Below are 26,500 nucleotides of genomic sequence, written 5' to 3'. Positions count from 1 at the left end.
AAATTGCTATATTTTCATGCAGTATTTCTATTCACATATTTAAACATTTTCAGGTTTATGGTGATAATAAAAATTACAGAAAAAGTTTTACGAGACTCATTCGTCCCTATATTAGTAGCAGTTGTTTACCACTTGATTTGTATGATAGCATTTTCAACAATTGCAACAATATTTTTCTGTTCGGAAGCAAAGGTAAGCTCTTTAATAATTTTGTCGTCATTCTCTTTTTGAAGGTTTCTAGTTAAAAAATTCAGCTAGCTTGGTGACGCAGTGGTAAAGGCGATGAGACGGTCCTCCTACTGTTCCGATAGCCGCGGGTTCGAATCCTGCTGGGGCATGGTCGTAAATTTGTCTTTGTGATTGTTTAAAATTTGTGATTGCTCTAGGCAAGAGTGTAAAATCCGACAAGGAAAATTATACCAGTCACGCCAGTAACCAGGCTGGGTAAGACCGGATGTTTTCTGGGATGATTTCTAAAGTTGGTCACTCGCCAGTCGGTAGGCTTAATGCTGCGGACCGTGGTTCAGAGACCACATTAAACTTTAGGCCCTGTCCAGATAAACCCATAGTTGGTAAAAAATGTAACCCCCCTTAATATCGAATATAAATTATCTAAAGGGCCATCATGTTCATCCTCTTCACAATTTCCTAAAGGCAAATGAGCTGAAAAAAATTAACTTATTATGAAAACTTTAAATGATTTCTCAAACATACTAGCCGAATAATGTATATTCCTGAATTCATGAGTTGTAATGGATCCAAAGAAAGATTCCAAATTACCTTGGTCAAGTAACCGTAAGCCAATATTTTTATTCGGGTAAATACACAAAGGTATTTTCTTTAATAAAATGAACCTCCTCAAAGTAGTTATTAAATTTGTAATTGATGACACTTTAACACATTTTTTCTTATTTAGGCAATCAAGTGTAAGCACTATTTAAGTCCTAAATTGCACAAACATTCTTAGTGTGTTGAAGTTCGGTTAAAGCTTTCTTAAATAGTTTCCATTCAGTGGCAATTGATTTAGTGGAGTTATTAAAAGCATATCGGCATTTGCATAGCGTCTTTCGGAAGGGGATTCCTTTCTAAAATAAAAAAAATTAATATATGCTATTTTATATAATTCTTAATATGAAAAAACTTACCCCAACTCACAATAACAAAACACACTGTAATAATAATAAGTTTCTTTGATACTCAATCCAGTCAGTGGAGAATTTTGAATATTATCAACTTTTTTTTAATGACAGCCAAATACTTCTTTTTAGGAAAACAATTCTGCATTTCTTTACTACCTGTGCATCCGGTATACAACAATTGCTGGATAGGGAATTCACTTTACTGACTGTACTACCGACTTATATATACTAATGAACTAATAACGTAATACCTAAACGTTATAAAAATCAACGCAACGTACTGTTCCTTACATTAGGCACGCTGAAAATGGCGCCCGAAACAAATAAACAATAATTGCACTATAGAAATAGAGTGAACCAGCAGATTACGTTGCGGCTCTTAGCATAGCGATTAAAATAAGTAATAGGTTAAAAATAGCGACATCTAGATGTTGGACGTTGCGAAACATTTCCCCAAAATTTCTTGTAAAGTTAAATCACTATTTCCCTGTGCATATGGCAAATCTATTATGATACTGAGAACCACCCTTTTTATATTAAAATACCATTGCTGTTTTGCCTATTCTCCTCGCAAATGTTTAATATTTTCTCTCAATATTTGAAAATTCGAAGAATTGGGAAAATTGGTCCCTAATTTACGGAGAAATCGGCGAACATGCCTTTAAAAAATGTGCAGCCGAACACAAATCTCCTCCTTTTGTGAAGTTGGTTAAAGATGAATTACTGAAGATGAAAACGTTACTTGGATTTTCACAAATATTTTTTTATTTAAATTAGCCAAATCGGTCCAGTCCTTCTTGAGTTTTGGCGAGACTAACGAACATATATTCATCTTTAAAAGTATGTTCGCCGATTTCTCCGTAAATTAGGGACCAATTTTCCCAATTCTCCCAATTTTCAAAAAATTAAAAAAAGAGTGCACCACCGACATTGGAACCAAGTCAGGATTAAATAGGGCGAAGGGGGGGAAATTGAGGGAAAACCTCAAATTTCAAAGGCATGTACAAAATTTCCACATATTTTTTTATCTAAAATAATCATACATTTGTATATAATATTACTGCTGAACTTATATGGAAAATCGGAAGTATTTCAGTGTAAAAGCCATTCAGTTTGCTTTTTAAGCAGTAGCCATATGATATGAAAAAGCGTAAAGATATCGCAGGCAGCTGCTTCTATGGTGTGGTGGGTAGAGCGTTCAGCTCACATGCGGAGGACGCGGGTTCGATTACCGATGGGGGCAACAACTTTTTATAACGACACCGAATTCAAAGAAATTTTATTTTAAAACGTTTTTCTTAAGTTGGCTCAACCATTTTGATAAAAATATTTTATTATATATAGGGACGATTATACATTTTTTAAGCATATTGAATATATGAGATATTTATAAAGAAAAATATTAATTACGCTTTATCTGTTTCAGGAATTCATTAATACATACACCAGTTTTACCACACTCTTGTTATTGTCGTTCAATCTTTTGCCTGATTTTAATATACATCCCTATGAACAACATTCATTAGGCAGATTATTTTTTGTAATGTACGTGATGTTCTCTCTATTTTTTGTAACAATATATATTGCTATCATTACGTTATATTTCTCAAAAGCCAAAGATTATTATTCGGATGACAAAAGTGTAGTTCACCAATATGTTAAAAAGAAATGGATTTACTACACAACCTTATTAAAAGTCCGTTTGCAACAACTAAGAGCAGGGCAAGGTAAATATAAGTGCCTAATATTACTTGTTTTCATATACATTTCATATACCATGTTTTTGCAGATGATCAAATTATAAAGCCGATTAAGTGCTTAAGATATGAGAACTGTTTTACAATACCTAAAAATAGAATGAATGCTATGGCTTTGATTACAATACTCTTGTTGCGTAACCAAAAGCCACACCAAACACTATCCAGAGAGGATATAGGACTAATATCGAATTTGGTAAGATATACATCATCATATTACTGTTCTAAAATTTATATATGGATAGTCAATATTTTCAAACTACTTTCAAGTAAATTTTGTACATATATTTTACCCAAAACTTTCAAAATACGAGTGCTTTCTAAGTTACTACAAAAACAGAAAATAATTTTTTCCAAAAAAAAACTTTTAAGTATAAAAACACATTGTTATGGCCAAAAATGTAGACTTATTTCCTGATTTGCATTTCGTATATTGAGATCTATATACATCTTAAGCATGCTTTGAGTAATATTCAGTATGTTTGGAAGAGCTTTGCTTTGGAAACTTCCAAATATTTTAATATTGCTCTTGCTTGTTGTGTCCCACACATAAATCTCGTATATCCAGATTCGCTTGATGATGGAATTATATACTATCATTTTGCTCCCATTACTTAAATGAGAGTGGCTAGCTGTTCACCAATTCACATTTGGGGAGGAAAATCCCGCGGAATCCTTAACCTCCTCTCACACTCTGTTGGCACTCTGTTCAGGCGGTTTTGTGGCTTAATGGGTTAGGATGGAACTTCGAACGAAAAGGAAAGGATATTTTTAGAAGGAAAATGGTATCTATGGAACTTGGAGACTGCTTTCCCAATTTGAACAGGCCGATCGATTTGCGAAATTGTTCCCGATTGTGGTATTCCTTCCACTCACTTCTTTCTTAGGATTTGATGAAGGGTGTGTTGAATTGTTGACCCCGACAGTTAATATAAGCAAGCAATACTTATCTAACTCATCGAGAACGATTAGGGTCTTGTAAGATGAAGATATCAAAAATTCCTGGAACACCCTTATGATCGACGTTGGTGATTTGATTTTATTGAAGTTTTGATTTGAATGGAGGGACACCGATGTTTCGTCGATGATGTCTCTTTATCAAATATGCTGCTGGCGCTCTACGATATGAGCGTTAAAATTCTAGAGACAGATGAATGAACATCTGCCGGTTTTGGTATCAATAGAATTTCGCTTAGGGGGATACATTTGGGAATGTTTGGTTAATATATTGGATGTTCAGTATGTGTTGGATAGCAAGCGGCTAAACGAATGAAGGAGGGAGTCTATGTATTATTCTTCAAAGAAAGCATGGTGACGAATAAAAATTATGTCATTAAAATTATGCTGGCAATAGTTGCAGCCGCTAGAAATGGGTTCTTCTCAATATTTTCCAGAAACTAAATAAATACGGAAAGTAGAAAATAAGGTTCTACGCTAAAGATAGTTATTAGTAATATATATTAAAATCTAATATATTACACATATAAATTAAAATTAGGAAATGGTTGATTTAGATAGATTGTCCTGCATATACCAATTGTTATAACACAGTTTACACTGTAATATATTCGATTATTTTAATTATAATCAAGACTTCCTTACTTCCAATTTTAAATATTAATAACGTTTGATTTTGCGATTTTCTGTTATAGATTAGAGAAATGTTTGGAACAGAATCTGAAGATAAAGACATATTTTTCAGTGCAGAAGAATCAGGACGAATCAAATTTGTGGATAATAAAAAAATAGACAACATTTCCTTGATATGTGAGAAATTAGCCCATTCCAGCCAAGTCGACGAGGACACGCAAAAGCCTTTACTCAAACCACCAATTGAACAAAGACTAGAAAAGCTGGATACGATTATAGAAGGTGTAAAAATATTAACTAGAGTATTGAATAACGTTAATATACAATTCCAGTAAGTGTTTGTTATGTAAAGAAACGTGCTTAGGAAAATAAAGAGCAATTCAGATTTTGTATTTCAATCTACATTTAATTGTCTAAAACTACCATCAACACCAAAATATTCATTACAGTTTAAATCGGTTTGGACTTTTTCAGGAATATATGAAAGTTTTATATGTTGTTGACGTTCGAACCATGTTATGTTTTCCTTTATTATCTGGTAGCAATCAAGTGCCAGATATCTTAATGATTTAAGGTATCCTCCATAATCGCTTGGTAAATTTTCTATTCCAAATGTAGTCATCAAGGATTTCGCATCTTTATGGAAGTAAATCTAGTAAAAAATAGTAATTAAAAAAACCCATAATAAATAACACAAATGCTTAATAATAAAACATTATCGATTTATAAGTCATATATTTACAACATGATAATTAAATTACTATAAAAAATTTTATTTAACTTTTTAATACATTTTTACAAATATCGATTTCGATATATATATATATATATATATATATATATATATATATATATATATATATATATATATATATTTCCCTTCCTTTTAGACCTTTCCCATCGCAGGTAAATATTTGAAAACATCGTTCATCAACTACTAAATTCTTTGAGGGTTTTGGAGTTTGAAAGTTTAACGTCTCGAAACGTCTTGTAGTTCATTATCTTAAAACTTTTATGGCTATCGACCCACCATAGTTAAATACATTTCTTTGGCAAAATTGTTTTTTTTTGTTCAACATAAACCCTTTCAAGGGTGATACACTGATTATAACTATTATAATTCTCCAACTTTTCCAAAAGTTGCTTCACTCAAAATGCTATAATTCACAAACTAATGATCCAACAGCTGTCAAATTTATACACGCATCTTTTAAGGGTTAGGGCTAACTAAAAAACATATGGATTTAATTCTGGTAGCGCCATCTATGTGTCAAGCCGGGGGACTTTTCAATTGACGTGTTTCCGTAATAGTATGTGTTTTGTCAGTGGATTTGTTTAAATTAAACAAATATTGAGAAATATATAAATATACAGCTCACTATTAACTTATCTGTTAATTGTCTCACCGATTCTAAAGCCTTGGTGGTTTTGACTTCTAGACACAAATTAAAGCACGAATTATTCCACATTTTAACAAACATTAATTAGTAAATATTTGTGTAAATGCTAATATTTTTCATAAGCAAATCAAAATATGTTGTTATTATTAACTTAAAACACATTTTAACAGGAAGTGTAAAGCAATATAAAATTATTTTAGAATTCTAAGTTAAATTTAATAGAACGACAAATAAGTATTGGTTTTGGAAAATTATAAAAACCATCACTCAACATTATCTAATAACTAATCTAGCTGTAACCTCTAAAATATTTCATAGTATAGTATATTAAGTCTTATTATAGTAAGTCTTATTATGTTCTGATTCATTCTTGGCACTAAGGAAGGTTTTGTGCAGTTTTAGTTGTTCTGGAGAATGACTGAGTGCATTAACTAACAGTAGTAACTTTTATTCAGAGGTTCTGTTCCACCTACAGATTAAATAGATATGTATCTTTATATTATGAGTAGAATATTTGCGTTTACCAAAATCATTGTCAAATTTCACGTTGACGAACTTACAGGAGTATAATACTTTATATAAACAATCTAAATCAATAAGGATTATCAATTATCAATTAGACTATTTAGGTGAGCCCGGATTTTTTACCTTTTCTATTATCTCTTTATTTCGTGTATAACCATTACCATTAGTACAGGGTATACGTTTATTCGTTGTTTCTCCAGCTTTCTACCAGGGGCGCATTTTTAAATGATGCAGGATATAGTTTTTTGTGCCAACATTTTCCAATAAAGACCACTAATAGGATGGAGATGACATAGTCTTTAAAATGCTGAATGCACGGGCTAACTTCAATTCAAACATAAAATGTACTTTAAACATCACATGCGTTTAGTGAACTAGTGCGTCTCCTCACTTACTCAGTTCTTCAAATTAACATGTACATTATTATTCTCTTCGTAGTATTCTTATATGTTTTCTCGGCGTAAGCTTAATTTTCTTCTGTTTTGTTTAGTTTATTTGGCTGACTACATTTTGACTTCATTGTATAACGTGAATATATAATTCAATTCCGTGTAAATTTTCATACCACCACTATGATGTCCGAACCTTTTTTTACAGTTATATGTTTTCATGGTGTAATTGAATTAAGAACTATAAATGGTCATCAGTATTCTACACATTATGGTTGATTTTCGTCAAACAGAGTGAAAATAAAGTTTACGCCAAATGACTTTTATACGAATTAAATTAACGTGACAACACTTTCAGTCCTGTAAGTTTGTTAGTAGCTGTTGATTTAGGATCCAATATTTTTAAAACGTACACATTCATTAAATATTTATTTACTATTTAGGTAAATATCATACCTTATCTCGAATCTTCGGATGTAAAAGTGGTTTGATTAAACTCATAAATTTATCCACCATATGAGGGGCTTTAATTACATGTACTTGGTGTAATCTAATTGGATATGCATTTCGTAAAAGTATTATTAGCTTCTTTACCACGGACCCAAAAAATGCAATCACATGCTCTGGACGTGCTAACGATGCATCAATTACAATAATTTCACCCGCTACTGGTTGATTCATCATAAACATCAGGTCGCCTAAAATTCATATTAAAATAAATATGTGTATATCTTATATCCAAAGTTGCTGTCAAGATACGTCATCAATATGTTTAATGTATTGCTTGCCGCAATATGCAAATTCGTTTTAAAATCAGACAATATGTTCCTTCTCACTCTACTCTAGTTAAAAAGAGATATAATGCTATCTAATACGTCTGAACACGTAAACGAATCACCCTGTCAAAATTGGAAACAATAGTGAAAAGAGGTTATACACCGGCAAATATTGCCTTAGCGCTTTGCTTGCCTTGATACATTTTTAATCGTTGCTTGTTTTTACTCTGATTAAATATGCCGATGTCGACGACTGTTCCATGCTAGTTTTCGAAGAAAACGGTCATGTCCGGTCCTCCTAGCCTACCTACTCTTCCGAGAATTACCCGCAACTGATTGTCAAACGATCGACTCGTAAACCGCTTCCATCAGCACCTTCGCCCTAATACCAGAAACGTTTGTAAACGAAAAGCATTTTACAAGCGGGCCAATAGCGTCCTGTACGCCAGAGCCATCACCGCCTCCAGAAAGCTGCCCAAGCCGTCCAACAACTGAAAAATCTGTTAACGATAGCCCTGACGATGCCCAGTTAATGGGTCTTGGACTTATCGAGTATCTGTAAAAAGAAGATTCATAGTATAAAATTGAGGTTACTCAACTTCAAGTAATGTTAACCAAGCAGGAGACGCGCTCTCCGCAATGCGGATGCTGCTACAAGACGCCATTGCTAAACACACACCGGCCCAGCCAGTATATCAACCTCCTGTAACCTCCTTAGGCACCAAATCAACTCGCATCCCTACCGTTTGAAATTGAAGACCCGGATGATGGTTTCACCTTGATGGGAAAAGGGAAGAGAGGGCCTATCATTCCACCTCAGAAAAGCTAGCTGCCGAAGGCCGGCAACAAGGGGAAACAGGCAACTGCTTCCCAATCACAACCCAAGTCAGTAGGCAAGCCGGCAATTCAATCCACCTAATCGAAAGCCAAGGCTAACGTACAGCCTTCGATTAGTAAATGTGCCACCAGACCTGTGCAAAACAAGCCGATCACCAGGACGGTCCCACACTAACCTCCACAGCAAAAACAGTGTGAATCATTTCGGCGACTGTTTCTCAAACTCCATTAAAAAAGGAAAAAAATCCCACCTATAGTGCTCTGTGACAAGAAGAGGTTCATGGAGCTCACTAGAATTTCCAAGGCTCAATTAATAGATATTATCACCCGAAGCAAAAAGGAGGATATTTTCTTATTCGTCGCCACAAGCGATGGTTACCGAAAACTCACTGCCCTGCTCGAGAAAAGGAATTATCCTTACCATTTCTTCTGTCACCCGGAGAAGAGAGCATTCCGCGTAATCATAAGATACATCCCAGAATCACTCTCCGTTGGCGAGGTACGCGAACTTCTCTTCGATCAAGACTTCCATCCCAAAACGATAGAACTCCGGATCGAGGCGGAGAAACCGCCATTCTCCTCAGAAAAGGAGTCAAACACAAACTCCTACCCTCGTTATCAGCAAACAACTTCGAAACAACCTGTTGATTGAAACAATTGATATCCAACAACGTCTCTTTGTGATTACATCCCTGCATAGGAAATCTTCTGCATTCAACTATATCAAATACCGATCACTCGTCGAAAAAAAAATTCCAAAAATATTAGGTGGCGATTTCAATGCCCTCGATCCCATCTGGGGATGTTCTAGGGAGTAACCCGCGGATAACGCCATCGTAGCTCTAAGAGCAGATCTGGACTAGGGTCTTGCCCTGCCAGATGAATCCACCCAACACCCCAGTTCAGCTTCTCAAGGCGCAGCAAGAGTCCTTGATTTTTTCATTCTTCAAGACCTAAATCGCTCTCCAGAAGTTCGAGTTCTTGACGAACTAGAATCTGATCATCCGTCCGGTCGTTTTCAAACTCGGAAACTGCGCCACCACTCAAGTCCCACTCACAAGATTCAGGCAAAAGACCGAACGGAAGAACTACCAATCTCTTCTTCTGGAATCCGATCCCATTCCGAAAATACACACTCCAGAACAGCTTGAGGAAGTCAAAGCCACAGTAAAAAAAACGGTCTATGTATATTAGCTCGATTCACCCTTGATGCTACAGACAAAAGCGAGGCGAGCCGAGCATTCAAGGGGGTAAGAAAGGCCGTCTCGACCTGGCCAGCGATGAAATGGAACTCATTTATAGTGGACCAAAGACTGGATGGCCCCCTTATTTCTGGCGTGTCTTTAAAAGCCTCGTGGGAAGACGCACAATGTCATCCCCCCCGGAAGTCGGCGGTTACAGGAAATTTCGCAGTCACTGACCAAGAAAATGTCGAGGTTCTCGCAGAGATCTACGAGGCTCAGATGAAATGCCTCCCACCCTCAGAAAACACTAAAGCTAAAGACAACGACACTGTCATCAACGAATCCAACACCATCAAAAGACCAGTAACCCCAGTTTTTTTTCTCAACCATTTCGTGTTTCCAAAGTCTCTACAGACTATGATAGGCAAACTTCAAACCAAAAATCTCAAGTTTTCGACGGAATATCGATTACCCAGTTAAAAAAGCTACCGCATAAGCAGCTCGCAGAACTGGCAAACATCATTAACTTCATTACGAAGCTGCATCTTTTCACGGCGTTTTGGAAACACGCACATATAGCGGTTATTCCCAAGAAAGGAGCGAAATGATCTCCATCTAACCACAGACCCATCAGCCTTCTCAGTGCCCTTTCGAAGCTTGCCTAGAGGGCAATACTCTACGCTCTTAAGTCTTTCACAAAGGACAACATCATTCCTGATGAACAATTCGGCTTTCGCGCTCACTACTCATCCGACCATCAGGCTACCCGTCTGGCCGCACACATCCATTACGCTCTTGACCAAAGTAAAAAAGCTTGGAGCAGTGCTTCTGGACCGAACCGCAGCCTTCGACAAGGTCTGGCACGACGGTTTGATCGCAAAATGCGTGCGGTTAGGCCTCCCAGAAGACATAAATCTTATAGATGTCCTATCAATCGGACAAATCTTTCCAGGTCAAGATCAGGAAAACACTCTCCAGTCGAAAACAAATCGATGCTGTCGTACCTCAAGGTTCCACGTTGGCTCCAGCCTTATTTCACCTCTTTATTTCAGATCTGCCGAGAAAAGAGCACATTGACGTCACGTTTAACGCTCACGACACTGCTTTCTTCACGGCCGCCAGGTTCGAAGTTACAATTCATGAATGTTTACAGAAGCAGCTCGATTATGCAAGTGGTTCAAATTCGGGAGGTTGCAAATCAACCTCCTGAAAACCCAAGCCATCATTTCCATAAGAAGTGTCACCCGCTGCGCGTCTCGCAACTCAAGATCGACACCCCAATAATTCCAAGGCTGGATAACGTCACGTACCTAAGTTTCCACTTCGACTGACGGTTTGGTTGGCATTCCCAAATCCAGAAAGGTTCGGGGATAGCAAACCTGTTATCTTCTCTGATCTGCCCTTCTAGCAGACTTCCCATCTCCATCAAATGCATATTTTACAAGATGTTAATTCGGTCCGTACTCTTCTACGGATCTAATGTCTACTTCAGGTTTGTTACACCCAACCAGGTCAAACGGCTTCAAGTTTTCCAAAATAAGGTCCTCAGGAGAATCTTAAACGCTCCATGGTTTGTCAGAGGTAATCAAATTCATAGGGAAACTGATACTCCAGAAATCAAGCACTTCATATGTCAGTCATTCCACAAACAACAACTCATCTCAAGTTCTTCTGAAAATGTGCTTGTTCGCCAGCTGGTTGACATGTTGGGAGCTTAGCACCGCGTCACCGCTAACCTCCCCCCTTTTCCCAGATTGAAACGACCTCATCGTTGTTGCAGTCATAACTTTTGCCCCATACAACACTATTTAGTAGTGTGTTAACTCAAGTTTGCGAATCGCCAGGCCCTCGTGCCCAATAACGGCTGCCCGATCAACGGGTGCTATATCCACAAAATCAATGCTGTATCAGTAGCGATCTACAGGGGTCAACTGTGAGGCGGTTTCGTTTTAGTGTATTGGTAAGCCCAGAGACACTTCCACATAACTCGGTCTAACTCGTCACTCCAAGGCAAGTCTCCGCGACCAGGTATGCGTCATGCATTCCTGGTTTTATGCCAGAACAAAAAAAAAAAGAACAGGAACGAGAAAGTGAAGGCCCCCTCTTGGCATAAAATTCGTTTAAGGTTTTATTTAAAATAATTTTCAGCTTGTTGCAGTTGCATTGAATATTAGTTTGGACGCGGTTAATAAAATATCTCAAAAAACGGAAAACAATCTTGGATTCGCCTAAAAGAAACCATCCTTATACGAAGAGGACGACGAATTAAAATCAGCTTCATGTTAGCACGATTAGACATCAAATATATGAAATGTATAGGAACACTGAGTAGTTTCTTGAATAATAACATAAATTAATACAATTGATTCTATGAAAAGGAAATTGAGAATTGATTTGATTGATGTGATGATAAAGATTTATGTCCATTAGATATCTATGTAACTGTTCAGAATATACATGAGTATTTGGATAAATTGTGCGAGGAAAGAAAAAAATACTAGCTGATTTGCAGATATGGCATATGCATTAGCGATTCAGTGATTAATTTTATCAAGAATAGTGTACACAGATTCTAACAGAATAAATAAAATAATAAAGTGATATTAAAATGACTCCACAAGGAAACTCTCCATCGAAGGAAACAAGGACTAAACGTAAAAAGTTAAATGTGCTTTCTAATGAAAGTAGAATATATTACTTGGATATATAATTGTTAATTAGCTGCATTAGGCTTCCAGGGGATACCACTACACAAGAAAACGCATTTAGAACTCCACCTCATGTGTGATGTGTGAATAGAATTCAATGTAAATATAATAAAACAACTCTAACTTATAAATTATTGTAGCTATAATTACTGTAGTATTACTGTAGTATTAATTTATTCGATAATATTTGCATTAAATGTACTATGATGTTGAAATAAGCTATATATATATATATATATATATATATATATATATATATATATATATATATATATATATATATATTTGATAACATTTTTGTTTCATTGTTTCAATTAAACTAGAATATTGTTATATACTAAAACTGAACTGAAAAAAACTGAACTAAAACTCGGAGTTGATACGACAACATTGCGACATTTTGACATCATAATTTTAGATGACCTACGTTCACACCAACTTTGGATAGACTATATGTAAAATATTACCAAACATGAATATGAATTTCATAATATAGTCACTACTAAATTCTGATGGATCCCCTATATTTAGAGAGAACCAATTTATTCTGCACCCATTGGTGGTTAGATTGGGTAACGCAACAATATTCCTGAAACAGAAATTTCATTATCTTATTTAACAGATTAGAAAATTTACTTTAGATTTTAGAAATTTTGAGAAAATATATTTACGCTTTTAACTGAAATTCCATTGGGTTAATGTTGTTAACGTTATTTAGATTACGGCTATAGTATACCTGAACGAAATTGAGATTAACTTGTATCCAATACAAGTGAGTATGCATTTGAGTCTTCAAACTATTATATTAAGACATTATCACTATATAACAAAACACATTTTCAATATACTAAAGATCAATAATCATCAAATGGCGAATCATATCAGTTGAAGAACAATAAACTTAATTACAATATATATATTACAATATATGTGATATATATGGTAGGGCAAAAGTCCTGCTACCTTTTTGATCGCGCGCCATCTTGGTTATGGGTGGGGCAAAAGTTTAACCACCATTTTGATCGCGCCCCATCTTGGTTATAGGTGGGGTAAAAGTTTGGCTACCCTTTTGATTGTGCGCCATCTTGGTTATGGGTGGGGCAAAAGTGTCGCTACCATTTTGATTGCGCGCCATCTTGGTTATGGGTGGGGCAAAATTCCAGCTATCATTTTTATTGGGCCATTTTGGTTATGTGAGGTTTAGCTCAGTTTCACATAAAACATTGTGTTGCCTAGACTTTCAAATTTTATTATGGATAATTATACGCTACAAGAACGAGCAGAAATAGTGACAATATTTATTGATAATTATTGTTCCATTATGGCCACTCAGCGGAAATTGCGTCAAATGGTAGCAGGAATTTCGCCCCAAATACTATTTCAGGTCCACTGAATTTTTGATTACTATTAATTTAATGCTTCATATTTTAGGTATTGTCTCAGTAGTTTCGCTATTCTACTCATTGTCTAGACCTTTCAGTGATATCAATGTTAACCTTAGAAGCAACTTATTTTTTATTTCATGTAATGTATGTTTGATTGATTGTCTATATAGACATTGTCCAATTTTTAATTTTATTATTTCAAATGTAAGGAACGGATTTTCAAATGTAAGGAAAATCACCTGATCCATTTGCGTGATGGAGCCGGCTCGCCACCTCAAGGTTAGGCTCCGTATCTGTTACGCCCTGTTTCTGGATCACGTTATGCGGATTCATCACCTAGATATAGGTTTAATCTATAGTTTTGTTTTGATGCTTTGAGTATCGCCACCACGGAAGGAATACGTTCGAGCGTCATACTATTTTATAGCGTTAGGAACTTTCAACTAAAATTGATTATCGATATTTTAATAATTTATTAATTTTTATTATCGACTGTTTCAATCGCTATTTTTGGTTCGACTGATTTCATTACTTTTTACCAGTGAGTGTTTCAATCAACTACTTTTAGTCGCTGTTTTCAGTCCGACTAATCTTATTACTATTTACTATCGACTCTTTCGGTTGTGTACTTTTACTTACTCTTTTTTGGCTCTATCGTTCTAGCAGAATTTAGGCTTGCACTGATTTATATGTAATATATACAGTTTTATGATTTTCTAGGTAGTTTGCATGGATATAACAATATATTTTATATTAATATAGCAGCATTTTGGAAGACTATTTTTCAAGATTATTAATATAATCGGACAAAAGATTAAAATGACAAATAAATAGTAAAATCCTTTTTTTTATTAACCTTTTTGTTTCGATCGAACTCTCTGGATTTTTGCTTGTCAAAACTTCCTTCCTAAAAACATTCCCGACTAAATTTAGATTCGAAATATTCCAGAAATTGCATCGATTCTAAACGATTTGAACAAGTTTTTACAGTAGCAGTTAAATTTCATAAAAAATATTAACCCTAAAGAGATTATAAACTGTATTCAATAATTATAATAAATAATTCCAATAGAAAACCTTTAATATTCTACAATTTATTTTCTTGGCTATTAAAAAATACAAGAAAATAATAACGACACTTTTTAGTTAAGAATTATTTTATCAGCAGGTAAGACAATGACATCTTATTGCAATCTATTTTTATTATTTTATGATTTTTCAGTAGAATGATGCATTCAGCGAAACATTCTATGGTTTGAGAATATTGAATTGAAAGAGAATCCTCAACTTCTGCTATCTACAATCATTGATTTAAAAATCAATATTTGTTTTTACAAACAATGACGAGGTGATACAAGACATTATCACAAAACGGATATCTTCCATTCTAACTTCAGAAAATATAAATACAATACTACAACTCAAAATTCAAGATACAAATACTGACGAACAATATATTACATCTGAAGACATTTTGATAAAAAACTAGCTAGAATGAAAGAAAAAATTATACCAGGAACTACAACAACTTTACAAATAAAGCATTATTTAGAAATGCCACTTATTGGGCGTTACCATAGCCCATGAGATTTTTGGTAGGCTCATAACTCGGAACGAGTTTTTTTTTAGTCTGGCCAAATAATTAAAAATAGAAGAAATCGCATCACGACAGATAAGCTGAACATGTATATCATATTTTTGAATAGTGATTAAAACATATATTCGTTCAATAATAAATGAAACATTTATTATATTTAAAAGGGCTGTGGTAGTTATTTTACCATGATTTTTAGTTATTCCATGGATTAATTTTTTTCTATGATTAGGTATACATCTTTAGTTTTTATTTAAGTTCTGTTGTATTATTTATATTTATTATAATATGTTATTTAAAAATAGCAATTAGATATTATTAAAATATGATAAAATATTTGTGGGGTTATTTATTATTCCATTCGTTTTTATATATCCACCGAACATTCAAATATAAATTTAATTCTACTTCCTTTGAAGTGAAATTATTCATTGCATGCTAATTATTTATTTCCTTTTCTTTTTTAAAGTTAGTACTTGAAGGATGATGAATCTACATCTCTGTCTCGCTTAAACTACCGTTGAAAAAAATAAGAACATTTAAAATAAACTGCTCTAAGCAATTATCTCCGTCCTTTTCTCTCTCAATTTAAACAGGAAATAATTCATACATCATCATCTGCTATCAGGAATAGAAAAAAAAACAGTCGAACCGTGAATTTGGCTGAAAAAAGTAATTACAATTTTCAGTCGCTAGTTCCCAACGTTACTATTTTGTATAAGTTTAGAATAAGTTGTTGACCAGTTAGACCTTTTATTTTAATTATTTATCTTTTGGTGAATTTGTTGTTAATTAAGAAATTATTCTTATTTACTAATTATTGACATTTGTTTACTATTCGGATTGACTAATTTTTTATGGTGTTCAGAAGATCACTACTGTTGAAATATTTTAAAGTGCAAAACTAGTGTTCTGCATGTTAAAGAAAATTGGTAGATTTTCGCATAACCGTGCAAGGCGCACTCAAGTTTTGAGTTCCAACTGGATTTCGTCAATTTTTTTTCTAAAAGATTTAACCTAGCTAAAAATCAACCAGATATCTCTCTTTAGCAAATTGTAGAACTGAGAGTAAATCCTAGACATCACCGAAATCTAGAGAAAAACCTCACAATATGACAGCTGGAAATGAAATTGGAGGAGTTAGTAAGACAAAATGCAGTTTTAAATCAACAGCGTGAAGTTCGCGTGACGATAAACCACGAATGCATTCCAGAGTTTTAGACAGAAAATCAATTCTTGTCAGCTAACCAATGGTTAGATAAAATAGATCAACTCGGGCGGATTAATAGATGAGGGAGGGATGTGACAACAGTTTATTACATGGAGCTACGTTTGACAGGTATGGCTAAAAGAAGGTACTATCGTTTGTCATCCTATAGTCATACATGTGAGTAATGGAAAGCCCTCATAAGGAAAATATTTCCCGAAAATATTGACTTTGCTACTATTTTAAGAAAAATATTGAGTCGCTATTAGTCAATGAGCCTACGGAGCCAATGACTACTTATTTTTCCGAAAAAACGAAAATATCGCGCGCCTGTGATATCTCAGGAAAAAGAAGTGTTTCATGCATTACAAATGGTATTCTTGATCCCGATATCCAAAATTCTGCACGTGCAGGAAGATACTCCAGAAGCGTTCTATGAGCAATACATGATTACTATAGAGACTGAATATACCAGAAAGCTACCAGATAAGGAAAGTGCGATTAATTCTGTTTATAGAAGAGACCTCCACACTGGAAGAGACTCTAGGGTTGCAACTAGTAAGCGTCGTCACAATATATGAATACGAAATCAATATATATCAATACATACAATATGAAAATAATTTGAAGTGTTTTAATTGTGATGAAAAGGGCGTATTTTTGCGGAGTGCAACAAGCCGAAACTGGTTTTGTGAAAAGTGCGACCGACTGGGGCATGGACCCCAACACAGCATTTCCTAAGGATAGCAGAAATAAGCATTAAGTTTTGCAGTAATACTAAGGGTAAGCATACTTATCAATAATTTCAGAGGTAATTTTATAATGAAATAAAATTTATATTAAATGATTATTCAATTCCTTGATCTACGAAGTTTTTCGGGGAACAGTGTTGATTCTGTTTAGCCTATAAACTAGGTCGACTCAGTATAATATTTAACGTTGTCGTAGTGCTTAGTAACGACGTGTCATGTGATATTTACGATCTTGAATGTCCTGAAATCGGAAAGGATCATAAGACTGAAATAAAAATTTGAAATAGTGGCGGTGAAAACTGTCGCTGTGAAAAACTTCTTTCTGATCTCCGAAACACCGACGTATGGCGTGGACCAAAGTTTTTCTGGCGCTACAGAAATAAAAAGTAGCTTAACTAAAAATGGGTCGATTATTTATAGAAGACATATCGATTACCCATGACCGAAAAATAATATATGGAGAAATAACTAACTAACTGTTGTCCCAGGAATTGGTCTATGTAATCACCCTGATATTTTTCAAATAGAAAATTCATGACTTAAAATGTATATAGATTTGATGTGTTTGTAAAAAGAACAAATAGATTGCTTCTAACCTAGATTTATTCAAAGTTTTATTAAATATCTGTGAGCAAAGATTTGTCAGATGTTGAAAACAGCATTTTATTACCCACAACTCTAGATAGGATAAATTAGCAAGGTGGAGCTGTATATATTATTTGTATTCAATAACCTGAGATATTATCACTGAGAAGATTAATGATATAATTTTCCAGTATATCTTGGAGCAGTTAGCAGGTAACGTAAGTATTGCGATAAGTCAATTGTAAATAATAATTGGGAAAATATTATTATATAGGCAAGTATTAAATTTACACTATTTACTATTAAAGCTAATATATACTTTTTTCCGAGGCAATATGGCCACAAGAAATGAATTGAAGTGGTTTGAACACTAACTTCTTGGGCAGACGTGTCAAGGAATGAAATAATGACACGAATGTGTGTCTGAGGACGAAATATTGCAGAATTTGAAAACCCAGGGAATGGTCTCCGTGAGGCGTATCACCACTAGGAAAGATGGTATTATAACGCTCACAAATAGCTTAATACTAACTTTTCGAACAAGCTCTCCCCCTGAGAAAATTAGAGCCGGTTATCTTAGCCCAAGGCTTAGGCAATACGTGCTTAACCTCATGCGATTTTATCAATGTCAAAGATTTGGACATATTTCTCTGAATTACACCTTTGAGCCAACCTACCCATTATGCGGAAAAGATTACACGACGAAACCACCTGTATACGACCGCCCATTTGCGTCAATTGTGGACAAGAGCACTCTCCTAGATATAGGAGACGCCCAGTTTACAAAGAGGAGTTCATGATCCAGTAATCAAAAACAACTGAAAAAATCCCATATATTGTGGCAAAACAAAAAGGCCGAAAACTACTTGGAAATACACAGTTGAACCATAATTTAATTCAATTTAATTCATTCGCATAGAATGCAGTTAAAACGAAGAGGAGTTATGTAGCTATCGCCACCCCGAGTGAAGAAATATCGGCTAGTGAATCCACATCGCACAATGTTAAATTAAGCCTTCCCGCACATAAACTCCCAAAAACAAATGGAAATACCTTTAAAAAGAAATCTCTTCCCCAAACACAAAAACCAACTACCTCCCTTACCCAATACCTAAACTCCTCTCAAACCCTCTCCACTTCTCAGTCTTCCCAATCTTCTCGTCCCTCATCCTTAGATAAAAAGGATGGCCCGCTCTCCGGTAATGGTAAACCGCGCCCTTATTCTGAGGGTAGCAGAGATTCAACTCCAAGCACTACTCATCATTCTCACCCCCCTTCACAACTCAGTAAGAAAAGTAATAGTGATCGTTCTAGTAGCCGCCATAAGAGTGGTTCAAAACACTTAGCTGGGGATGATATGGATTTAGACATATTTTGATTAAAGCCATGACGTATATAATAATACAATGGAACCTGAACGGTGTTAAATCCAAATCTAGTGAACTAAAGTTGATAGCAGGTCTTCATAAAACATCAGTCCTAGCTCTCCAAGAAACTAATCTTAAAAAGGAGGACACCCATCAAAATGTGTCTTACGGACAGACGCGTTACAATTTGTAACTGATATTTGGCCCCTTCTGCAGTCGTGACTGAAAAAGACCTGGAAGATTTGTTGACTCAGCTCCCTCAACCGGTTTTTTGATTGTGGGAGACTTTAACGCCCATGCGCCTTAATGGGGTTTACATTACTACAGTCCAAGAGGTCGAATAATAATGGAAGTAATAAACAATTTTCGATTCCTCATATCAAATAACGAATCGCCCACCTTCATTTCTTCGGCGACTGAAAGCTGTTCTTGACTTTTCTTTGGGCTTTGTTCAGCAACCTTAATGGCGGAACACTTTGGGCAATATTAGCTGACTTACATGACAGTGACTACTATCCCACAATTGTTGAATTAGAAGGTCTCACATACCCTACTATTGAATCAACAAGGGTAAATCAGCGTAATATTGATTGAGATAAATACAGGCGGCTCATCACAGTACCTTCTCTTGATATGAATATAAATTCTATAGTGGAAGAATTCAGTAAATCTGTCATCAGAGTAAATCCGTCAAACTGTCCGCTCCTGAGATTATACGCAAAAACAGCAAGCCACCTATGCCATGGTGGAATTTTGACTGTAAGCGGGCCATATAAAATGGAATGCGGGCACTCAACGGATTTAAAAATCATCCACCTACCATCTATTTTATAGAATACAATAGACTGAAGGCTTTAGCCACGAAAATAATCAGGGGGTCAAAAGCTAAAAGCTGGATGGGATTCACCAACAATTTAAATCCCCATACCTCAACTCAGGATATATGGATGAGTAAAACTACCAATAATCGTTGATGGGACACGCTATATGGCAGACCAACTCGAATTAGCAAAACCCTTTTCACAAAACATCACGATGATAAAATTATGGAGAACACTCTGAAAACTAGAGACATTTATGATTGCTTGAATGATCCTATAACATCCGATGAGCTCTCTCAAGCAGTATATAAGTATATAAGCCTGGTCTCCTGGTCTAGATGGTATTATATCAATATATATTAATAACTTTAGTGAAACTCAAAAGCTATATCTGTTGAACGTATACAACATCACATGGAACAATGGACAGCTACCTACTATATGGAAGTGTTCAGTATTTGTCCCGATACACAAAACAGATGAACCCAGACAATCGGTGGATTGATACAGGCCAATAGCACTAACTAGCCACCTGTGTAAGCTAATGGAACGCAAAGTTAATAATAGACTATTTGTATACCATACAAAAACACAGTCTGTTGACAGAACTAGGCTTCGTCAAGGGTTGTTCCACTTTCAATCACTGAGTGGGATTGGAAAGCGATATAGTTGAAGGATTCAATAACAGGCAGCATACCACAGCAGTCTTTTTGAACCTAGAAAAAGCATTTGACTCCATCAAGACATCCAAAATTCTGAGCAAATTACAAGAATGGACGATAGGTATCAACTTGTTTCACATGGCAAGATATCGTCATCCTTTTCACATATAAATGGTGTACCTCAAGACTTCAAGATAAGTCCAACCCCATTATTAATTGCGTGTGGCTCTATCAGAGAACACATACCTCAGTAAATTAAAGCACGCTGATGACATTGTCATTGATCATGCTCATCAGGTTCACGAATGAAGGAAGTTCTGCAAAAATGCCTCGATACTGTCCCTTCTTGGGCAAAAACAAATGACCTCCGATTCTCTCCTAATAAATAGAATGGCATGCACTACTGCAGAATAAGGAATTGTCCCCGATGACAGATCTGTCTATTGATGGCAATGATAAAAACAACAAACTTTAGTATGCATTCCTGGGAATTATATTCAACTCATGTCTCAGCTAACTTCCACACATGAAACATACAAAAAACAGATGCCTGACTGATATTAGCCTAATTCGATCCTTCGCCAATTTTCACTGGGGTGCTCATAGAACCACTCTTCTGAACATCTATGGAGCACTGACGTTGAGTAAGCTGGACTATGGCTGTCAGTGTTTCATTTCTGCGGCTCCCTCATATATAAAGAGACTAAATCTAATCCAGAACACAGTACTAAGGATTGTTCTAGGAGCATACGATAAAAGTCCAATTGACGGTCTACTCTGTAAGGCAGAGATATCTTCCCTGGACTCTCGACGAGAACTTTTGTTACTAAGGTAAGCAGGCTCATTAAAACTCAAGCCGGAGCTATCACAGTATGGGCATTTTTCCTGATCAATTGCAGTATTAAAATAAAAGGGCAATTATACAGAGGGTCTGGCTGTTGCTTCCAGAAAATCTGCAATGGATTGTCATTGGAAATACCTACCATATGTATATTCACGAATAAAATACCTCCCTGGCAGAACGTACCTATTGGCATTGATCTATCAATGAGATTTCTTGCTAAGGATGCTCCTAACTCCTATAATGCACGCTCCCTTTTCAAACAATTGATCTATGAAAAATACATTAAATACCATCAGATTTACACTGACGGATCTAAAAACGATAAATATACAGGACCTGCTTATACATCAACATTAAAGGAAGAACATTATAAATTACCCTCTTTGACGAATGTTTTTACTTCTGAATTACTAGCCATATAAAAGGCTCTTATAAGCGTTCAAGACTGTCCAGACATGATCTCGGTGGTAATCATCACTGACACTATGAGCTCTCTTGAGAGCTTAAACAGGCTGATCATCCAGTGACAATGCACACTTGAGAATTAAACACTGCCGCTCGTTATAGCGACAAGAATATTCATGTGGGTACCATCCCACATGGGAATCGAAGGTAACGAAAGAGCCGATCATGTTGTTGGGAAAAGGGAAGGATAACTTTTGGAAAACTATCTGTACTGGAGAATTGATCTGAATACATATCATACCGCACTTTATAAAAAACTGGATCAACTAAAGTGGGACTTAATGATCAATAACAAATTTTGCGAGGTTAAATATGAATTTTACCAATGTATCAACTTTTCAACTTTAGCAAGCGTAAATTGGGTGTTTTTTCCAGACTCAGAATAGGTCATTGTAGGCTGACTCACGAGTTTCTACTAGTGTGATAGATTTACTTCCCAGATGATCATCAAACACATTCTAGTTGAATGCCAAGGGCACGCCCACCAAAGACGACCATCTGGCATGAAGGGATCAATGAAACAACTTCTACAATTGAAGAATCTTGAACAACTGATGAACTATTTCGCTAACATCAGTGTACTCCAAAATACATAATAGACTATGAATACTACTGCTGTTAACTTATGACTGTTAAACTGTTCACTCCATATTATTCTCATACTTATGTTAAATTAACTATAAGCTCTTTTAGTTTTGTTCTTTATATTGTTTGTTCTGTAATATTAAAATGTATCTAGTGCATAGGTCCAAAATAGTTCTTGAGGCTGATGGGCTTTTAATAAGTAAATCTAAATCTAATCTAATCTAACTTATTTAAAATAATATAAATTACATCCATAAGTACGTGAATATTGGTGTTTAAAGTATTATTAGATCATAAAAAATTATACTCTTTTTCGTTAAGTTTCCCATTATAGATTTTCTCTAATAAATATTGCTTTAATACTATTTTAATTGAAGTTAAAATAGTTATTATAGTTAATGGTTATATTATCAATTTATTATTGTGTGACTGTTGAAATAGTGCAAAATTATTTCATTTTAGGTGTCATATTGTAAAATTTTATTAAAATTTTACTCGTCATAACAAATAAAAACAAATAAAACAATAACGGGCACTCGGAAAAATTCTGTATTTACTCAACCAATTGGTCGAAAGATGAAGCTAGTTTATCATACATAAATCATGATACAGGGTTTGGCAACTCCGAAAGCAATTGATCCCAGAAGCTTTATTTCCTGATGACGAGTCAATGTTGTCTCTCCAGTGCGTTTCAGCACAGTAGTGGATCCAATTATGCGAAAGGTTTTGAAAGGTATTCATGGTGTTCCTTATGATGTTAAAAACTCCTTGACTGATCCAATATTTTCTGGTGGTAGCGTTATATTCAGTAATATAACGTTTCGTTATATATAGACTTGTTATCTAGTTCGCACATCAGAGTTATATGGCTTGTAAATAAACTAAAAACAAATTGAAATATTGACAACTAACAGGTCGTCTGCTATTCTAAATTTCCATTAGATGGATCTAATTAGAGCAAGTGGTCAAATACTTCGGATCAGTAATTGAGAAGAAGAAAGTAATCGAAATGGTTAAGCTGCAAAGCTTTTGCTGTTGGTTTTGATTCTCTAATATGGTACGCGTGGAAAGAGGAAATATTACAATCAGGACTAAATTCCGTTTGTTTCGAATACTTATCTTACCAATTTTTCTATATGGGTTCAAGACATTTTCTAAACGTAATTCCACCTGTTTGTCACAGATCATGTTTTAAATGAAGTCATTCGTTTAATATGCGACAGTGTACAATTGAGTAGCAAATTCAGAAGCTCAGATTACAATGTTTAAGACATGTCTGTTCAGTGAAAAGTAAACACAAGTTCCTCACAGGCTGCTGTCGACAAATCGACGTCTTGTTATTTATTGCCTCTTAATTAAATTATGTTATTTTTAATACTATCACGTAGAGGAAAATGCATAATTTCAGCGTTTAATAGGCGCTCGCAGAAAGCTCGGTTATATGTTGATATGTAACATAAGTATGTTGAGGTATCAGTCATCAGATCGATCAAGATTTTTTTAGCATCATATTGAATACCATATTTTTTTTTTAATATTCCATCCATAATTTCATCTTTAGTAGAGGCAGTGTTGAAAGGCAATGGAGATAAAACCTATCCTCGGAGATTATCGGCTGGGATCTCAAATTAATTTAACATATCGTACATATTTAATCTTTCCATCATAAGATGCGGGATAAAGTTTAACTGTTGTTAGGAGAACATGTATTCAGCCTAAAGTAGAACAAATATCAATCAAAATTCAAGACCTCAAAAATTTTAACCGCCTGCACATAACTGCACTTGCTTTTAAATCCTAACTAATTTTCTTGGTTAGTTTCTTTACAACCCTCTAAATCTGCAATTTTCATAAATACTTTCCGATTGACAGGAGAATTGATAGAGATAGTTTTTACAACATAATATTCATATATAAACGATTTTGTATCAGAACGCTTGAAAAAAGAAAGATGAAATATACCAATTATTTTAAAATGTACTTGAGAATAGTTGTTTGAAAGAAGTTGTTTGTGATTTAAAAAAAAATGTAATGATGGTGAATTTTAAACTAACTTAAAAAAGTAGTGTATGCAGTTGAGAATTAAATGTTCAGACTGAAATAAGTAATGACACCTATTATTTGACATTATGCAAGATGTTTTAATTTGCAACATCAGAATGTTGCGTCACATCTTGAAATATTCGTTGCAAACTGTTTTATGCCATCCCTTCATTAATCAAATATTGCTCTTGCTGACTACCGTTTGTTGTAGTCAATAACATATGGTCTGACCAGTGTCTTACTTTTAATGAAAAAAAAAACTGAAAAATGATATACAATACTTTATAATAAATATATGGTACAAAATAAAATATATGTTACTCCGTTTTCAGAATAAAATTATAATAAATTACAAAAAAAACTATTTGGTACGGTATATTAATTGATGCTTAAGTAATCAGTTAATTTATATTTGAATTGCTGCTGAATCCAACAACATGAACGTTATTATACGAAATATGGTTTGTTCATTCAACAAATCCAATCAACAATCGATTTCATTTCAATGTTCTTGCATAACATAATGCATATACACTGCATATATTTATACCCAAATAATACAATTTCTGTATATATATTTAGACAGTTACTTACATCACTTCCATAGCTTTTAAAATTTCTTTGGAAAGAATCGGAGACCGATATAAATAAATATCAGGATATAACTGTTTGGCGGCGAGATAATTTTCTAATTTCCTTTTAGCTTGATCTATATTGTGTTTTGTGCCCCTGAGAAATGATCTGGTCATTGCCGGGTCTACAAGGAATTCAAGTGAAAATAGGTAGTGCGATGCCTCGATAACGATAGTAATACAGTATCAATCTTACGAAGAAGTCAATTTGAAGTATAACAAAATAAAATGCAATTATTTTCCTCCTCAGCTATTCTCTATTCAATACATTCTTAATGAAAAATAAATAACTTACCAATATCTTGTGGAAAGTGCTTCTGATATTTAATCCATTGTTTTAATAACTCTTCATTATGGTTTAATTTTCCTTTGTCATATTCATTAATGCTTTGCAATATTATTTTTACTTGTTCAGCACTAGGGGGGCGAAAATACTTGTCAGCTGTATCTCTACAAATCTATTTTATATTATGTATTAGGGTATTATTTTAAAAAATACTAATTATTTTATCTTCTACATTTTTTTAATTTAATCTTTTAATTATCAATAATTTTCCCGTAACATTTAAATAAGTACTTTAATAATTTTAATCGCTACTAAACTATTAAATATTTTATGGTATGGGCATGGGATTTGTTTCTCAATTTAGCTTCATAGTATGTTTATATTTCCTTATAAGATAATAAATAATAATAAGAAGATAATATATTCCATAATTTAATGAATGCTGGCATTGTTTGGCCATAATTTAATAAATTTTATATTTAACATTGAATAAGTGATATTACCAAAATCAAACCAGTCAAATGAAATAATATACATAACATGATATTTTAACTATTTTAGTGCTTATTATTTTCAATGCTCTTTAAATAATGTTTTTACTGTTATTTCATATTTCAAGACAAATTTTGAATTATCCATTTTAGTAAAAAATATTATAAATATAAGACATAATCTTTTTATGAAATATAATGAATCTTAATATTTTTAAAAAGCAACTTTATTTTATCATAAAATATTTTATGGGTACATGTGGGCTATATACATATAGAAGTATACGTACTTACCATTTTTACTGAGCAAGGGCTCCCGACTAACGGTATCAACTATTACTCTCAGAGTAAATTGAATACGATCAAGCAATTGCGAATGCTAATTGGCCAATTATAAATATAAAAATTATATACTCTATAATTTTACCGGTAGAAAATATATCATTTAATTCAGCATGCAAATGCAGTTTCTACAT

The 26,500-nt window shown here is 34.3% G+C and overlaps 2 protein-coding genes and 1 long non-coding RNA gene across 4 annotated transcripts; 1 reads left to right on the top strand and 2 right to left on the bottom strand.

The window, feature by feature from the left end:
- The first annotated feature begins 2,599 nt into the window (after positions 1 to 2,599).
- On the top strand, positions 2,600 to 4,857 carry LOC143194150 (uncharacterized). Its single transcript, XM_076400735.1, has 3 exons — positions 2,600 to 2,866; positions 2,929 to 3,092; positions 4,549 to 4,857. The coding sequence occupies exons 1-3, from the start codon at positions 2,683 to 2,685 to the stop codon at positions 4,819 to 4,821; spliced, it is 621 nt and encodes a 206-aa protein (XP_076256850.1). The 5' UTR covers positions 2,600 to 2,682; the 3' UTR covers positions 4,822 to 4,857.
- Positions 4,858 to 4,871: 14 nt separating this feature from the next.
- On the bottom strand, positions 4,872 to 26,409 carry LOC143194149 (alpha-tocopherol transfer protein-like). 2 transcript variants are annotated; one of them, XM_076400733.1, is made up of 6 exons: positions 26,319 to 26,409; positions 25,543 to 25,705; positions 25,210 to 25,372; positions 12,773 to 12,894; positions 7,257 to 7,498; positions 4,872 to 5,138 (listed from the first exon to the last, which is right to left on the bottom strand). In XM_076400733.1, the coding sequence occupies exons 1-6, from the start codon at positions 26,319 to 26,321 to the stop codon at positions 4,881 to 4,883; spliced, it is 951 nt and encodes a 316-aa protein (XP_076256848.1). In that variant the 5' UTR covers positions 26,322 to 26,409; the 3' UTR covers positions 4,872 to 4,880. The 2 variants fall into 2 exon arrangements, with proteins under 2 accessions (XP_076256848.1, XP_076256849.1); XM_076400734.1 differs by having other exon boundaries at positions 25,543 to 25,664; positions 26,319 to 26,388.
- Positions 5,300 to 7,250, bottom strand: LOC143194151 (uncharacterized). The gene is made up of 2 exons (XR_013005199.1): positions 6,535 to 7,250; positions 5,300 to 6,473 (listed from the first exon to the last, which is right to left on the bottom strand). It is a non-coding gene; the product is annotated as an uncharacterized LOC143194151 (long non-coding RNA).
- Positions 26,410 to 26,500: the final 91 nt, after the last annotated feature.

The sequence above is a fragment of the Rhynchophorus ferrugineus genome, unplaced genomic scaffold, assembly GCF_030347505.1.
Source record: "Rhynchophorus ferrugineus isolate W39M unplaced genomic scaffold, kcgeb_rfMv2 rfM3, whole genome shotgun sequence".
Taxonomy (NCBI): Eukaryota; Metazoa; Arthropoda; class Insecta; order Coleoptera; family Curculionidae; genus Rhynchophorus; species Rhynchophorus ferrugineus.
Note: the sequence above shows the minus strand (reverse complement) of the source record. Positions and strands in the feature narration are given on the sequence as shown.